General features: G+C 43.5%; 1 protein-coding gene across 1 annotated transcript; it reads right to left on the bottom strand.

The window, feature by feature from the left end:
• Positions 1 to 4218: 4218 nt before the first annotated feature.
• Positions 4219 to 10422, bottom strand: MED28 (mediator complex subunit 28). The gene is made up of 4 exons (XM_063108036.1): positions 10239 to 10422; positions 8430 to 8496; positions 7618 to 7730; positions 4219 to 6335 (listed from the first exon to the last, which is right to left on the bottom strand). The coding sequence occupies exons 1-4, from the start codon at positions 10395 to 10397 to the stop codon at positions 6138 to 6140; spliced, it is 537 nt and encodes a 178-aa protein (XP_062964106.1). The 5' UTR covers positions 10398 to 10422; the 3' UTR covers positions 4219 to 6137.
• Between the last annotated feature and the right edge of the window lie 446 nt (positions 10423 to 10868).

Genomic DNA, 10868 nt, shown 5'->3' with positions numbered 1-10868 from the left:
GTTTCTATACTATCTGTTTTTTGAAGTCAAAGATCTCCTGAACTCCTGGCCTTTGGGTTTGGGCCGTTTGCCTCCTGGACGTTTTTTCCCCATTGCATGGACTCCTGGTGGGGAAAATGAAACTGGGAGTGGCTGCTTGCGAGCTGACCTTGCTGTCAGTCCACATTGAATTGTCTTACCTTCTGATGGAGCAACATGACTCGACACAGCTTTTAGTGGGCAAAATATTTTCTCAATCTTTTGGTGCTGGCTCAGCAGTGGCCCACAAATATTCATTCTATGCACCGTCAGATCTTTGCTCTTTGAATAAAACTTTAAACAACTGGGCAATAAAAATGGTTGTGATTTGTATTGCTTTTCCATAGAAAGGTAAAATTAGATGAAGACAGAGCTTGGAAATAGGAAGTTCAATATTAACCTCGATCAGATCACCTTCAAATAAAAAGTAGCTGATTACATACTTACAAATTGTGAGAGAAATGCAATTAAAATTTAAACTCATAAATTAAAAGTAAATTTAGTACCTAATCAAAACAAGGCCTCAATAAGACTTTTTAAATGTGAATACTTGTATACATGTAGCATGTCATATTATTTTCAGTACCAAATATTTTGTCTTTTCTTTACTGCTTAGGGTGAGTGTCTTAGTCCATTTGTTGCTATAACAAAATACCTTAGATTAAGTGATTTATAAACAACAGAAATTTCTTGTTCATTGTTCTGGAGACTGAGAAGTCCAAGATCAAGGTGCCAGAAGATTTGGTATCTGGTGAGGGCCCATTCCTTATAGAGGGCTCCTACTGTGTGTCCCCACATGGCAGAAGGGACAAGGGAGCTTGCTTAAGGCTCTTTTACAAGGGCTCTTATCCCATTCATGAGGGTGGAGTCCTCATGAGTTAAATCACTTCCCAAAGGTCCCACTCGTAATACTATCACACTGGGTAATAAGTTTAATATATGAGTTTTGGGGGAACACCAGCATTCAAATCATAGCAGTGAGCATTGTAGGATTTTTTTTTTTTTTTTTTTACTTTGTGCTTTCAAAAAGACTGAATACAGATGGTTCTACTTTTGTGTGTTGAAACATTTTCCCAACATTGTGTGACTCCCAATGACTAGTACAGCAGGCTGCACATTATAATGCTGCCCTTTAATTTAGCTTGATACCTGTGCAGGGATAGAACCTTACTGAGACCCTACATCTGTTTTGACTCCTTTCTTAGTGCAGGTGAAAGAGCTTGTTGAATTTTTAGATTCTACCCTGCAATAATTATATCTTTGTTAACTAAATTTTTGCATGCTTCTATAATTTTTCTTTAGGACATATTCCTTGAACATTGAAGTAAGGTATCTAAGGGTACACACTTCAGCTTTTTGTTTGGTTTTACCAAATTACCATCTAGAAAGTTTCTAGCAATTTACAACCTCACCAGCAGTAAATAAATTCACTAGACAACAAAAAGAAACAATTTGATAGATAAAACGCTGTTCTTGCTTCCATTTACATAATCTGGTTTCATCAATCTCTGAAGAGCAGAGTGGTCTAGAGATGGTGGGAGTGGCTTGGAGGTAACAGTGGAGATGAAGAGAAATGATCTGATTCAGGATAGAGTTAGGGGGGAGAAACAATAGGATTTTATGATAAATCTCTACAGGCTGTAGTATTATGACAGAGGGCAGAAGAGTTAACATATTCCTGGAGCAAAATGGGAAAGGAATATCGTCTATTCCACTCAAATGCAAACTGCTTCTTAATTGGGGTTGAAAAGAACAGATTCACCCATCAATGGCTGCATCCCGTGTACCTGAGCCCTTAACTTCTCCAGCATTGATGCAACATCTGACCCAGCAGTTGCGATTGAGTCTACTTGGTCAATAATCATTCTCCAGGACCCATCTGGATTCTGCAAGGGTGAGGCTGGCAAATTAAGCACAGCTGAGATAGGGACCGCCTTCCGATGTCCCTTAGATTCCTAAAGGTAGCACTAATCTCCACCATCACCCCCACCTCCACCCCCAGGACGTAATATTGTCTTTTATCTACTACCTTCTACTAGCTCCTCAGCTGTCTGCTCTACCTGAGGGGACAACCAGAGGCCGCTGGCACTCGTGGTCACCATCTTCAGTTGGTCACCACCTTCAGTTTCTCATCCCTTAGCAGGCAGTCAAGACACTGTAGTGATAACAACAGCCAACTCTGCCGTCCTCGTGTGCAGGATTCTCCCTTACCTTTCATGCCCGAATCTTCACACTGATCGTGTTCCCTTCCACCAGGATGTTTTCCCAGGGCACCACTGATGGAATCTTCAGCAATTGGGCTGCTCCCTTGTGCTGGTGACGGTCCTTACCTCACATGCCACTCAGGATGGGTCCTCATTGCCAGGTGGGTGGTGAGTGAGCCAGTCCCCAAACCCCATCCTACTGCCTGCTCTCAGATCACATCCAGTAACAACTGAGTCTCCAAGGAGGCATGTCCCAAGACACAATTATTATTATTATTATATATATATTTTTTTAAAGATGACCAGTAAGGGGATCTCAACACTTGGCTTGGTGTTGTCAGCACCACGCTCAGCCAGTGAGCAAACCGGCCATCCCTATATAGGATCCGAACCCGTGGCCTTGGTGTTATCAGCACCACACTCTACCGAGTGAGCCACGGGCCGGCCTCCAAGACACAATTAGAAGTGCAAGAAATCCACTGGGGTTAGCAATGCCTTCAGTCAAAGACCCCCAGAAACACACCTGCAGTTGAACAAGTTGGGTTTATTACTTGTTGCAGTGAAGGAGAACCCTCATCACAGAGAATGGTGGGGCTTCTCGGAAAGACAGTGTTAGAAAGAATCTACTTTAGGATTTGGGCATTGGTTGGGCTAAGGAAGCAGGTATCCACTGCAGCTTGTGTGCTGTCAGAAAGTGGGGGCAATTCTGAGTATCTCAATAAATCTCATCTACAGGGAAGGTGAGCTAGATAAAGTTGTAACTGGTGAAAGAAGTAGCAGTCATTCATTTTAGCCAGAAGGATGTTTGGTATTTCTGTGGGTGGCACAGTAACCTTGTAGTTTTTGGTTTTTTTTAAATGAGCTTAGACAAAATTATGAAGTGGTTTGCTTTACCTTACTTTATCTGGCCTCAGATCAACTTTGAAGTTGGCATTCTTACTTATTTTTGGTGACAGGCTAGTATAGGGATCTGAACCTTTGACTTTGGTATTATCAGCACTATGTTCTAAAGAGTGAGCTAACAGGCCAGCCTGAGGTTGGTATTCTGAGACTTGATGTCCAACAGAAGACTAGCATGGCCAAGCAGTGGTAGGTCAGCTTCTGAACATCAAGGACAGGTGTTTTCTTCCACCTTCTCAAGGAAACACCTGTGTAAGCTAAAGGGGCAAGGAAATAGAATGCAGGAGGAGCCTTCGGACTCGGATGCGGGTTTGACACCTGTGAAAGGAGGGCCAAGGGAGATGGGTTAAAAGGATCTGACAGCAGAATAGCTCTGAGACGTCTTGGTCAGGTTGATGGGAAAAAGCTCCAAAGCTCCAAAGACTGCTCATTAGAGTCCCATGTTGGGCAGAAATGACCTGGCTCCAAGACCCCCATGACTTTGGTGGGAACACAGCAGCAAGGGCTTTTGTAAGGGCACTCCTCAAAGCAGCCATTTTGAAGGGAGAACTGAGCAGCGCTCCTCCCCGGGCTCCAGAGGCCCAGGACCAAACACACAGGAATATCAACAGCTAGAGATTGGGTAGGAGAGGAAAGTGAAAAGAAGGAAAGATGTTTTAAAGAGTAAGTTCAAGTAAAGATGAAGATAGAGAAGTATCCCTTACCATTAGGCAAAAGCAGAAGTAGCCAGTAACACTCACAGCAGCTCAAGCATCAAGGGAAACACTGAGGGTGAGAGATGAATGGTTCTTGTGAGCTGTAGGGAATGACCCCATGGATGGAGGATGCAGGGGGCAAAAATCACAGCAGGGGTTAAGCCCTAGGGAAGGCACCCGGGTGGAGACCCTGACGCATGTGGAAAGGTAGATCTTACACAGGGAGGCACTTCAGCAGATGGAACAGGAAGGAAGAGCTGCCCCAAAGATGTGGGTGGGTTAATGTGCAGGCAGTGGGAAGATAAAGGAAACCCCCAAGGATGGCTTATGATTTTCTCCCAAGGATACAACAGCTCAGTGTTTTCTATGTTCATCAACCAGCAAGATATTTACACACAGACAAGATTTTTAAACTGCTCTTTATTTGACAGAAAACTTGTGAATTTAATAAAGAAATGGCAATAACTAGTACATATATTAATCGAAATATTTTCACCAAGCACCAAATAAGTTCCCAATCTTTTCACTGAGAACCCCTCTATTATTGAAAGGCTGCCTAAAACCTAATTAGTTCATTTAGGGTTTTAAGAGATGTAAAGATGCCAATCAGCCAATCAGAGCTCCTAAATAGCATGAAATAACCATGTTAACAACCTTGAAGTCATATAATGTAAGTGAAAACAACTTTTACAAGTTTTGTTTAATCTATACATTCTCACTCAGGCTGGCCCATGCGCCAGATATCATGTACACAACACAGACAAAAATGAGTAATAAGTATCACACATAAAAGACAAATAACATGGTTCTGATATATTCAAGAGGAGTAATGCCTAATTCTCATGCGTATAGGAGGGTACTTCAAAAAGTTGTGGAAAGTTATTCCCTTGTAATTCTATTTTTCCACAAAGTTTTTGTAGCACCCTTGTACAATGCAGCAAGGGCACAAAGTCAGATTCAAATCACTAACCCACAAGGGAGAAACAAGCAAGGGCAGGAGAAGAGATAAAAAGTCCTGTGTTCTGGGGAGGCTTCATAAACCAGGTGGCATCAGGTTCCAGATCAGGAACATGAGTAGACATCAATGCGTGTGGGCAGGGGCCTTCAAGGCTGGAGAAAACAAAACTAGCCAAGACACCAAGCCTCAGAAGTACTGCCTATTCAGAAGACAGCAGAGCATTTGTTTTGAGTAAAGGGATGTAATCTCATAAGAGACTGTATAAAACAGAGAAAGGAAAACCTCATCCGTTGAGAGCCAGAAACAATGCTGGTCTGTATTTCTCAACAGCGCATGAGGTGACCTATGAAACTAACAAGAACGTAAAATATCTTCCCCAACTTTCCAGGCTCTTTGTGGAGGTTAAGCAGCCCAGGATCACCTGCAGCCCACCTCCCACCCCAGGCCCTTGGAATTAAATCCTTTGGCAAAACCTTCCTTACTGGAAACTCCTCTCAAAAAGTAAAACAAAAACGACACAAGCAGACAAAACTCAAAACTAAAAGAGACATCACAGCAAACTTTAACCCCTCATATCACACTTATGCCCCAACTGTCATGCTATTGAGAACAGTCTGTTCCCTTAAACTGATTCATTACCGTAGAACGTAACAAAATTCAGCATATCATTGCTGACTACACCCGTCCCCCTTAAAAAAAAGTAAATAAACACAACACAAAATACAAACCTACCCCAAATAAAAATTAGCATCAACCTAAGGATCCCACTCTAATATTACTAAGCTAACCTAGGATATTTTGATCATCTTACATATGTACAAAATATCCTCATTCCAAGAGCTCTGGAAGAATTACAAACATTATTGCATTAGATTCCTCTTCTTGAGGTAGTTCAAAGTCTTGACACACAGCAAGTTTACATATTGTTCAACACTACCACTGAAGGGTAATTCTCATAAAAGATTTCCAACCAAATCCTCATCCCCACACTCTCAAATTATTGTAATGTTTCTCCCTCAGATCATAAGTAATCTAACTGAAAAGTCATACAAAAATTTGTTTAAAAACAAGCAACAAATAATAACAATAAAAAAGAATTTGTAAGTGTCATCACACTAACAGAATAAACTGTTAAGACAAAAAAATGTACGTGGTTTACCAAAACTATAAGCATTTTATAAAGTACTCAAGAAATTAACAGCTTATAAAAATCGGGGAAAGATTTTAAGTGAGCACATAAAACTAAAACTAACTCATTCTCTGGTAAAAAGTTCTTCCAAAATGCCATGTCCACAAGAAGGGATGTTTGGCAGAACTGTGTGCCCAGGGCGGCCTCATACCCCAGACCCCTTCAGCTTTTACTCAGGTCTGCTTCAGAGGTGCGGGGATATTAGCAGACGCCTGCTCAAGGTAGGCCAAGGAGCCCTGAGGGATTTCGGCTGGCTTCTTGTGCTGCACACTGATGTCCTCCAGCACCTGCTGCCAGTGCCTCAGCTTTGTCAGGTGCTTCTGGACCAGCGCATCCTTCCGTTGTAATTCATTCCTTAGTTCCGAGACGTCCTACAGATGAAAGCGAGTAAGTCAGAGCAAACTCAGGAAAAATGAATACAGTTCTTGATTTGTTAAAGGCACTAAGAGGTAAATCCAAAGCAGAGAATCCATTAAACCTTACTATGCCTATTACTATGGTTGGTTCTAGTTTTTGAACAAGCCAAAACAACTCTTCCAATGGAAGATGTCTAACTAACACCAAGAGTTTTTATTTTTAATTATTCTTCTTTGAATGAATAATATGCCAAGTTACAAAATTCAGAAAGTACCAAAGAGCAGCCAAAAAGAAATCAGTCTTTTTCCCATTCTGGTCCCCAGCCACCCAGTACCCCTGTCCAAAGCCTACTGCTGAAAACCTGCTGAAAACCTAAAACTGAGAACCTAAAACACGTTAACAACTGTTTACAAGAATCCACACCACTGCTCTATCACTTCAGATTATGAAGTGTTAGAATCACATTTTCAAAGTTTTTTATGAACACCAGCATTAAACCCTTTGCTGAGAACTGGCCTTGAACACACCTGTGTTGTTATTCAAGTATCCACATCAGGAAACAATCTGACATGATGAACTGTAAGACTATCATCTTCTTACCATTTACCCTGGTATCATGAATGAAAAGAGCCTTTTTGATTAATTGGTCAGCTTGTGGAAGTAGTTACTTCAAAAACTGCCAAAACCCGATCATCTCAATTTACTGTTTCTCACTGGTGGCATCCCTGGCCTTATGGGCAGGACGTTTCTTCACTCCTCCACATTGCAAGGGCAGGACCTGGCCAGACCCGCTCACTGCCATTAAAGCTTCCCAGTCATGGTGGCAACTCCAATACAGTTCCAAATGCCCCGGTTTCAAACTGAGATCAACAAAATCCTGAGGCTCAAGGATTTTGAGCCTGGGTCAGAACATTTACTTTCTGATTCTTTGGCTTCCTGTGTGTAAGGCACTGGGTAAAGCAACTGGGAACATAAATCAGTTTTTGTCCAAAATGAGCTTACCTGCACTAATGGCTTTTCAACCTTTTCCATGAAGCAGAACCATTTCTTTAAGAAAAATCTTCCTTGAAAGCCTATTATGAAACAAGAAAGAGCAGAGCTGCTCTGTTTGAAGCTCTGCTTTCTGCCCCCAGTCCCTGGCTTCACTACTTGTGCAGGTGTCATGAACACTGGCAATCAGCAATGTTTCATGCTAATCTATAAAACCCTGCTGTAACTAATGGGAAATGAGTACATCTCATTTAAGCACAAACAGACTCCTGACAAGACGTGCTCTTCCTAAAACTGAGTTCGTACCTCTTTGATAACTTGCTCTGGTTTCTGGACAGATAACTGTAATCTTTTTTGTAGGAAAAAACATTCTGTCTGCCTTGCAATATCCAGAAACTTCTGTATACACTGATCAACACCTTAAAAAAAAGAGCAAAATATTAAATTAAGAAAAACACTAAACACACATATCTCATCATAAATGAAAAGCCTGAACATCAAAACAGCACCTTCTCACAGACGTAATCAAGGATTTTAATCTTGGCCACAGTAATAATAATGACCTCTAACTTCTCATGTGCTAACAAACTTTAAATAGCAGATAATTTGTGCTCTTATCAGATGAAATAGATTTTAACACAACGCAAAAGCCATGAGGTCTTCTGAAGAAAGCCAATCCAGAAATCCAGCAATTAGCATCACAATTTCCAGTTTAAAATAGTACATTTAAAATACGGTACAAAGAAATCAGAAGCTCTGGTTACCTCTAGGGACAGAACTTGGGGGACTGAAGGGGAAGCACAAGAGACTTTTCTCTTAACATCCATGCAAAAAATAAGTATAACTCTTTTTTTTTTAAGCACTATACACTATTAGTCTTCTTTACCAAGTACCAATATGAAAAGTTCATTATAAATGGTTCATTATCAGTGACATTAAGATGTCAATTGATAAACTGACCAAAGAACCAGCAATTCATAGAAATTATGTATATAAATCTTATTCCCAGGAAGAAGTTCTCTTAGGATACAAACAGGACTGAAACACATCAAGGGTAAATCATCAATTAGGAATCTTGCTGAAGCCAAGAACGTTGTCTACAAAGAGAGAATGCTTACCAGTTCGGATTTCTTCCTGATCAGTGCCATTGACATAGTCCTGACTCACCAAAGAAGCAAAGCAAGCCTGTGTGATAAAATCATATCATAGAAGAAAAATATCAATCACACAATAAAAATATTACTTTAGAGTAAGACATAACTTCTCCTGAAGCCATTCAATGAGCTGGTAGCATCTGGGTTTGCACATCATGCCAGTGAAGATACCTGGTAAACTGATTCCCAATTAGGCCTATGGAGGGAGAGCGTAGCAATGAGCCGGCACCACCTCTGGTCCTTCCCCACTATCTCATTCCACATCAGGCCAGGACTCTCTTCCAGCCCCATGGCGGCCCCTCCTGCCAATGCTTCCGCAACTTGTATCGTCACCCACTCAGGATTCAGACCAACTGTCACCTCCTCAAAAAGGCTGTCCCTGTTTACCTTTTCTAAATAGTGCCCCTCGGGCTCACGCTCTACCCGTGAGAAATGAGAAGCAGGCGAGCAGGTGACATGAGCCACGGGAGACAGTGGAGTTGAGGTCCACATAGAACACAAGGAAGGAAACAGCAAAAGTTCCACAAAAATGTGGCCTCTGAATTAAGCCTTGAGAAAAGACTAGGTTGGGTGATCACCCAGCAACAGAGGGAGGATTCAGGTAGCACCCTTTCCACTTCCCTTCACCTGGCTAAGTCCAAATGCTCCTTTGGGTTTCATACTCTCTGGGAAGCCTTCTTTGACAGCCACACCCAGGTTACTGGGTCTGAAGCAGACATTTGAACATGCAGAGCCTGGGACACCACACTAAACACCTTGGTCTTATTCCAAGAGTGACAAGCAGCTACTAAAGAGTTTTAAGCAACAGGGTGCTGATGGTCAGCTGACTTCTACAGTCTTTCAGCAAGCACTCATGACTGAGAGCCACCTCACCTCAAGAACAATGGGAGATGCTGCTCTAAAGCTCACCCATTCCTTTCCTTTATGGCTTAGCACCACCGCAAAGGCATCCCTCCTTCTCCCATACAGAACAGATTTCTCTGTCCTTTAAGTCATTTATCTCCAAACCTTTGATTGTACACTCTATAATAAAAGCATTTTGCCCATGCAGCCACAAAAATATAGTCAATTACAAACTATGCAGTAAAATCCTCACATAACTAGGATTCAAAATGTGGAAAAGACAACGCCAATTAGAAATTATTTTACTTCCATACACTAATGGCTCATACTCCACATTAGAGACCACCGGAAACCCCCCAAGCACTTAAGTTTACCTCTCCACTCCCCATCTCCCCTCAGCACACATTTCGCCTTCCTTGCTACAGACTAAACTCCTTGGGCAGAACTCAGACACTGGATTATCTGTCTCGCTCCCTCCCTAACCCCCAGCTTTCCTCCTTCCTCGGCCCCTAGTACCAAGCTCCTCACAGCACTCTAAGAGCCCCATTACTTTCGGACCTTTCAAGGGTAAAGCCCGGAGGAAAGGATATAGGACACAGCAGTGAAACGTTGCGCTCCTAAGAGAATGAAACACGCAGGGATGCAGGGAAGGGAGCTCAGGGCTGGGACCAAGAACGCGAGGGCAGGGAACAGCCGGCTGGGAACCTGTGAGGGTCTCAAGGTTGCGGGATAAGCAAACTTCAAGTCCAAGTGTCTCCGCCAGCCGACCTGAGTAGAACACCAACCACTGGGGCGCTTACAAAGAGTAACTTGTGCTCTCTGAGCTGCAGCTTCCCGTTTGCAGACGCGGTGCTGGGCGGAGACACCACGCGCACGCGCAGCTTACGTTTCCGGAGGCCTTGGGACAAGGCCTCCCCTGTCTCATTTTACCTCGAAAGATGACTCCAACTCGTCCACCAAAGTGCTGTTAGAAGGTCTAGGAACGCCTGGCGCTGCCTGAAGAAGCGAAGCCTGGCCCGGGAGTCCCGGCGGGGGTGGCGGGGGCCCCGGTGGCTGCCCAGAGAACATACCACCGAGCGGTGTCCCCATGCCGGACACGCGGAAGAGGCCCACTGCGCCTGCGCGGGCGTCAGCGCCGCTGCTCACGTGACAGACGCGTTGGCTGGGGTCACGTGACGGAGGCCGGTGCTGGGAGAGGTCAGTTGGATGACCGGGAAAGACTTGTGTTTTTTGGTCTTCGGTGGCTCCTTCCTTACCCTGTCGGAGGCTGGGTGGCTTTTCCTTTAATTTTGTTTAGCTTGAGACATGAAGGCTTTGACTGCATTTGACACAGTTGTGTGGAGAAGAGAATTATTAACCACGGTGGAGCGAGCGCCTCCCGCCAGTCAGGAGACTGCTGTGCCAGCCCAGACTCCGCCCTAAACGCAGGGAGTGACTTTGGTCAAGTCACTTTCTCCCTCCGGGCGCAGTATACCTGTTGGTAAGAGGAGGTCACCCCTTCACTCCACGAGCATTTGTTGAGAGCCCACGTCCCAGTGCTCATCCAGTACATGTACCAGC

Source organism: Cynocephalus volans, chromosome 9 (genome assembly GCF_027409185.1).
Source record: "Cynocephalus volans isolate mCynVol1 chromosome 9, mCynVol1.pri, whole genome shotgun sequence".
NCBI classification, from domain to species: Eukaryota; Metazoa; Chordata; class Mammalia; order Dermoptera; family Cynocephalidae; genus Cynocephalus; species Cynocephalus volans.
This window is presented reverse-complemented; position numbering and strand designations above follow the sequence as displayed.